General features: G+C 48.3%; 1 protein-coding gene across 2 annotated transcripts in view; it reads left to right on the top strand.

Annotated features, from left to right (window-relative positions):
• The first annotated feature begins 283 nt into the window (after nucleotides 1–283).
• The window catches only part of MRPS31 (mitochondrial ribosomal protein S31), a 50076-nt gene continuing 42972 nt past the window's right edge, over nucleotides 284–7387 (top strand). For both annotated transcript variants that reach the window (XM_028161347.2, XM_028161346.2), the window contains exons 1-2: nucleotides 284–471; nucleotides 4240–4524. In XM_028161347.2, coding sequence (XP_028017148.2) covers nucleotides 347–471; nucleotides 4240–4524 — 410 coding nt within the window. In that variant the 5' untranslated portion in view covers nucleotides 284–346. The remainder of the gene's footprint in view (nucleotides 472–4239; nucleotides 4525–7387) is intronic.

The raw sequence follows: 7387 nt of genomic DNA, 5'->3' as shown, positions 1-7387 counted from the left end.
CCCTAAGCCCTGCACAGGAGGGTCAGTTCTCCGCCTCCTCTTACTGGCCCCACCTGCAGTGTTTGCACAGCAGATCGCTCCCTCCACTCTCCCGGCTCTCCTGTCTGGGTCCCGCCTCAGTCCTAGGGAACCTCGGTGAACTCCATCCTCGACTCCCCCGCTGCGACTAGAATCGTCGGGAGGGTGGAGCCGTGGGCGAGCCCGGAACGCAGTTACCCGACCCTGTGGTCCGCCGGAACGCTGAGGGAGCGGAACGCGCCCGGCCGAAGAACGGAAGAGAGAGGCGGGGGACGTGTTTGGCGGTTGACACGCTGTTCCGGTTCGCGGTTCAGTTTGCTTCTGGGCAATGTTTCCCAGAGTCACAGCGACCCTCCCTCTTCGCCCCCTTTCCCGCCTCCCGGTGTGTCCTGGAGGCCCAGAGGCGTCGGCGGCTGCGACTGTGCTACTCGGCGCTCCGCACGGACCGGTCAGGTACCTCCTGTCAGCGCCGTCGGCCCCGCAGGTCTTCCGGCCTAACCCCTGCCCCCTCCAGTACGGTCAGTCTCCTTCCTCCCGCTTCCCGAGGTCTGTAACCCGCGGGATCTTAGAAGCCGGTGCCTTAAATGTGAGGAATCTCCTATTTGCTTTAACGTTGAGGAGAGGGAAATCCCAGAAAGATAAAACGACTTGCCCAAGGTCACCGTGTCCGTTGGAAACAGCTGCAGTGCGTTCCTGGTCTGCTGTCCTGTGCTCTTCCTGGGACAGACACGCCGCGCCTCTTCCTCCTTGCCACTTGCCCGCTCATTTTATCGAGGATCCAGAAGCAACATTTTATGTTTTGCCTCCCAAGACTGTGATGGTCTCATTCCTGGCCCTATTGATTCTTTACTTTATTATTGAAAGTGCTTACAGTGTGCCGGCACTCCTGTAAAGCCCGAAAAGACAGTCCTGCCATCGCGGAGCTTACAGTTACAGCAAGGAGGAAATCCCAGCACAGTAACAGCTGAGATAGCGCAGGTAGCCCAGAATGCTCCATTAATGTAATAAATAACTGCTGGGTGAGCGAATAGGGACACCTAACCATTGTTGGAGAATTTTAAAGTATGCTTTCTGGAAAAGAAATCTGAAATAATCCGAAGGCGGGCTTAGGTTGGAATTAGCTAGACAAGGAAAGGAGTTGTGGCCTACTTGGTGTTGGTATTTATTCTCTGGGAACTCTCACGATTATGAAAACTTGACTATGCTGCATATATTCCGTGCAGTGCGATTTGGGGCCGCTGTGGTAAGTACAGCGCTGAGGCCTGTTGGTAGCAGTGGCGAGGGGAAGAAGTTGGATGGAAGAGGAAAATTGCCTAGGGAGGATTGATAGGATGTGACATGATAAGGGTAGGATAGTCAGAGCAAAGATTTCAGCTGGTTACCTTGAAGGATTAGGGTACCTGATGTTAACAGAAGAATGAGGAGCAGCTTTGAGAAAGCTTTAAAAATATGTCATAGTTTTTGGAATACAAAAAATATCTATTTATGGTAAGAGGCCCATTCAATACAGAAATGTGAAAAATGGAAGTCAGTCTCAGGGGAGTTCTTGAGTGTGTGGTCTGGATGTGTTGCATTTGAAGTGCTGACGAGACGCTCTCAGTGGAGACATACTCAGGTGGGAGGTTAGAGCTAGAGTTTTATTATTTTAGTGTTATGGAGTCACTTCCTAGACATGATTTTCCTGGTATAAATATACTTTCCATGGTACTAGGGAAACATTGAAATACAGGTTATATGTGAGATGCATTCTCCTGGTTGCCACTTTTCTGTTATACATTTAATTTAACTTTCATGTGAGAAATAATAATTAGAGCATTTTCCTAAGTTGAGTAATATGAGGATGGCAGTTATGCAATAGTTGTTTCATTCTAATTAAGTGCCTGATGTATTAACCTCTGACATTTATTTTTATAAGCAGCTCAAATAGTTTGTTTCAGCATTTTTAAAAATAGCCATTTCATTTTTCATTAAAGGTTCTCTAATCTGGCACTACCATTTGCTGTCTTCGAGAACTTGATACACGGTATTTAACCCAGAGTCTGATGTAGGGTCTTTGGGATCAATTGCATCAGAATCACCTGTGGTCTTGGTTAAGTGCCTATCCTTGGACCCCATTCCAAATTTACCAACTAAGAATCTCTGGAATCTAAGTTTTAAATGAGCTCTCTAGGTGATTCATATGACCGCTAAAGGTTAATAATCATTAACTTAACCTCTTTAAGCAGCAGTTTCTTCTGTAAAGCAGGAATAATAAAATTGTTTGGATTTTAAGGATTAAAATAACGTACATAACACAGCTACTCAAATGTGGTCCTCCGACGCCACCGTCAGGATTACTTGGGAACTTGTTAGGAAGCGAACTCTCAAATCCTTCCCTAAAGCTACTGAATCACAATTCTGTGCTGGGACCAAAGAATCTGTGTTTTAACAAATCTTCTAGGGTAATTCCTATACATTTTAAAATTTGAGAAACAATGCTGTATCCTGTTTGCTTCAAGATAGGGACAATAAATTCTTAGTTAGAGCCTACTATCGTGCTCAGTTCAAAGTAGATATTTGCCAATTTAATGAATGACTTTTTATACACTATACCCTCTTACTGAAACTAACAGTCATTAGTTTTTAAAGTTCTTTCATATCAAATATCAAAATTTTTTTTTTCTGTTCCATTTTAGCTTAGCTTACAAATAGTGATTGGTTAAATGGCACATAGCTTAATGAGAAAGTGAAGCAGCTTAGATAACACCCAGATTTTTTTTCATAGAAAGTAACCTTTTTTAGATAGAAATTTCTTTATTTTAATGTTGTTTAATTATGACTTTTTAAAAAGGTATTATTATATCATATTAAGAGCAAGGCCTTGGCAGTCAGTGAGATTTGAGTTTAAGAATAATAAATTGAAATTTATTAACCATGTCAGTGTTGTGCAGCCTTTTTGTAAATGTCTTGGAGCACATAGAAAGTAATATTTTTACCAAACTCTGAGGTGAATGAAAGGAGGCACCAGCAGTCCCAGGCCTAGGTGATCAGTATCTCAGCACATCTGTAACCCATTTGCAGCACACCAGCATGTCTTAGTCCTTAGTGAGCTCTGAGCTTCATGACCTGGGTAAGTTACTTCGCTTCTCTGATTTCCAGTTTGCTTATCTGCAACATGGGGATAAAACCTACCTTATGGAGTTAATGTGGGTATGAAAAAATTTACCAAAAATATGTTGTGTAAGACTAGACACATAGTTTATGTTTAATAAATGTTAAATTTGCTGACATTATGGTTGTTAACAATAATACAAAACACTAGATCAATTATGGTGGTCATTTTGCAATATATACAAATACTAGTGACCCCGTGCACGAAATTCGTGCACATTAAAAGGGAATTAATTAGAGGAAATATTTTAATATTGCTATTTGCCCTTTCTCTATAATAGAAGTGTCAGAGATGAAAGAAAATTAGTAAAAGGTATATGAAAATCTTCCTGTCAGAGTCTGGGGTGTGCCACAGGAACCAGAGTCAAGTCCCCGCCCATCCACATGCTCCTCAAAATCGAACGAGACCCAGACCCAGCCGGCCCCACCCTCATTGGGCTAGATCCAGACCCGGCCAGCCCCACCCTTGTCAAGCCCCACTGGGTGGGGGGCGTGGCCTCAGGTCGCCTGGCGTGGCGTCGAGGCGGCGGGCATGGCTTAGGTCCCCTGACCCTGGCCGGGGTGGGGAGTGTGCCATGAAAGTCCCCCGTCAAGCCCTGCGGGTAGGGGGTGTGGCCTGAGGTCCCCCGTCAAGCCCTGCATGGCGGGGGGCATGGCCTCAGGTCCCCTGGCCTGGCACTGGGGCTGGGGGCGCAGGGCGCAGCCTCAGGTCCCCTGCCCCGGCCCAGTGCCAACCTCATTAAGACTCCTTACAGGAACTCGGCCTCCGCTGTGGGCGCAGCCATCTTGTGTTACGGGATCCCTGCCTCTGCTGTGGGTGCAGCCATCTTTGTTATGTCGTGACAGTCAATTTGCATATTCCGGCTTTATTAGATAGGATTGAATCATTATGTTGTACATCTGAAACTTATATGATGTTATATGTCAATTATATCTCAATTAAAAAAAATAAAAAGGAAAAGGGAAGGGCTAAATTGAAAAATTTAAAAACCAATAGAAACAGTTTTTTGAGTCTTTGCTTGATTATTTTGCATTGTATTTTTCTTTTCTTTTTTTCTTTAATCTTTCCAGGACAAAAAATTATATCCAGAGATATTTTGGCACTAACAATGTGATCTATAGCAAAGAAGATGGGCGGTCCATTCCAACCCATGAAATTTCCAAGCAGACAGAGAGCCAAGACAGTGTAAAGGAGAATTCGAAAAAAGACTTGTTAAATATCATTAAGGACATGAAAGTTGAAATAAGTACAGTAAATGTACACACCACAAAGCCACCCAACAGAAGACCACTTAAAGGTTTGGAGGCTACAACTGGCAGACTTCAAAAAGCTACAAAAGATGCCCCAAAGAAGAGGTAAATGATTTACAGTTTGAATGTTCTTTGAAAGTAATTTTTGAAACTCCAGTACATTTTTTCTTCAAGAAATCTTTAGTCCATCTTCAAATTAGAGTGCTTCCTCTGCCCTAAATACCTCTTCCTCTATATTTTTGTTTGGGACTGATAAATATATTCTCATTTTGCCTGTCAGCATGTGTCTGCCTTCTACACTCAGCAATGACTCTTGGCTCTCCGAAGCTTTCCCAACCCTCCGGGCCCTGATCCCATTTCTCCTTTCTCAGTCTGTATATATTGAGAATCATCTGAATACTAGTCTGTTAAAACTTTGATCTCTCTACTTTTTTTCCTATTGTCACTAACATTTTTTTAAAAAGAACTTTTTTACTTAATTCTCCACTTGTTTGATTTATCTTCTCTGTTGGGCAGATACCTCTTTAGAGCAGGATCTATGTGCCTCATTGTTTTTCTTCCAAGATTTAGCACTGCATCTAAAAGGAAGAGATAATGCTTATTGATCTACTATTACCAGTGTTTCCAGGAACAAAATAGATTCATAGATTTGCATTTATGTAAAATACTCTTATCCATGACATAGAGACATGCAAACTGTTTTAGAAAAACTGCAAACTAAATATCTGCACACAGATCATCCTAAGTGCATTTAGAAGCTGGGTGTGTGAAATCTGCCTTTTGTAAAGTGAAGCTTTTAAAAATAAAACAATCATTATTATATATAATTATATACAATTTACGTAATTTAATCACTTCAGTAATCTGTTTTATCTACGTGGATTTTGTCCCTTGTTCTTTTGATGAATTTTCCGAAGTCTAGACAAACTTGCAGCAAACTTGTGGACTCTTAGAGACTTTTGACAGTGCAGGTGGTGGGGAGTGGATGGGTTAGTGCAGTGGTCGGCAAACTCATTAGTCAACAGAGCCAAATATCAACAGTACAACGATTGAAATTTCTTTTAAGGGCCAAATTTTTTAAACTTAAACTTCTAATGCCACTTCTTCAAAATAGACTCGCCCAGGTCATTGTATTTTGTGGAAGAGCCACACTCAAGGGGCCAAAGAGCCGCATGTGGCTCGCGAGCTGCAGTTTGCCGACCACAGGGTTAGTGGAAAGTGGTCAACGATAATTCTGATCCAGTCTTGGATTATAGCTCTTCATATCCAGGCAGAATTTTTACATTTAAAACTTTAAAAAAATTAGAATAGATGGGAGCAGCGAATTAATGGAGGCCAAGTATCAGTTTATAAACCAAAAATTCAATAATTACTTGAGAAATGCTGTTATTGTTCTATATTTAAATAAGAAGGGAATATCTGTATACAATCTAGACAGAGGAAAGGAGAGGTAATCTAATTGAGAATTTCACACATTTTCTTACATATGTCTCTATTAACTGCCATATAATTGTCTCTTTAAGTTGTTATTTAACATATCATTTACATCCTGATTTGAAAGTAGCTTCTTGTCTCTGAAGGTCTTGTTTATATGAAATTTCCATTTTAAAAATTCCACCTAGCATGGAATTTTAGTATCCTACATTATAATAGAGAAACATGCAAATTGACCGCACCTCCGCTATGCCCATGATTGGGCCTGCCAGAGGCTGGGGGCGGGACTCCGGGTGGCCTAACTGGCCATTGAGAAAACCAAGATGGCGGCGCCAAATCCTCTTAGTTCCGGGGGTCCTGGTGAGTGATGGCAACCCTAGAGGGGCGTGGTATGCACGGCCAGCAGCCTCCCCGGGGTCCCTGGACCCATCGCGACCCGGGGGGGCGTGGCCGGGCACGGCCAGCAGCCTCCCGGGGGTCCCGGGACCCATCGCGACCCGGGGGGGCGTGGCCGGGCACGGCCAGCAGCCTCCCTGGGGTCCCGGGACCCATCGCGACCCGGGGAGGCGTGGCCGGGCACGGCCAGCAGCCACCCGGGGGTCCTGGGACCCATCGCGACCCGGGGGGGCGTGGCCGGGCACGGCCAGCAGCCTCCCTGGGGTGCCGGGACCCATCGCGACCCGGGGAGGCGTGGCCGGGCACGGCCAGCAGCCTCCCGGGGGTCCCAGGTTCAATGGCGGACACGGGGGGCGTGGCCGGGCACGGCCAGCAGCCACCCGGGGGGTCCCGGGACCCATCGCGACGGGGGGGGCGTGGCCGGGCACGGCCAGCAGCCTCCCAGGGGTCCCGGGACCCATCGCGACCCGGGGGGGCGTGGCCGGGCACGGCCAGCAGCCACCCGGGGGTCCCGGGACCCATCGCGACCCGGGGGGGCGTGGCCGGGCACGGCCAGCAGCCTCCCGGGGGTCCCGGGACGCATCGCGACCGGGGGGGGGCGTGGCCGGGCACGGCCAGCAGCCTCCCCGGGGTCCCAGGTTCAATGGCGACCCGGGGGGGCGTGGCCGGGCACGGCCAGCAGCCTCCCGGGGGTGCCGGGACCCATCGCGACCCGGGGGGGCGTGGCCGGGCACGGCCAGCAGCCTCCCGGGGGTGCCGGGACCCATCGCGACCCGGGGGGGCGTGGCCGGGCACGGCCAGCAGCCTGCGCGGGGTCCCGGGACCCATCGCGACCCGGGGGGGCGTGGCCGGGCACGGCCAGCAGCCTCCTGGGGGTCCCAGGTTCAATGGCAGACCCGGGGGGCGTGCACGGGCACGGCCAGCAGCCTCCCTGGGGTGCCGGGACCCATCGCGACCCGGGGGGGCGTGTCCGGGCACAGCCAGCAGCCTCCCCGGGGTCCCAGGTTCAATGGCGACCCGGGGGGGCGTGGCCGGGCACGGCTAGCAGCCTCCCGGGGGTCCCGGGACCCATCGCGACCCGGGGGGGCGTGGCCGGGCACGGCCAGCAGCCTGCGCGGGGTCCCGGGACCCATCGCGA

Source organism: Eptesicus fuscus, chromosome 8 (assembly GCF_027574615.1).
Source record: "Eptesicus fuscus isolate TK198812 chromosome 8, DD_ASM_mEF_20220401, whole genome shotgun sequence".
NCBI classification, from domain to species: Eukaryota; Metazoa; Chordata; class Mammalia; order Chiroptera; family Vespertilionidae; genus Eptesicus; species Eptesicus fuscus.
This window is presented reverse-complemented; position numbering and strand designations above follow the sequence as displayed.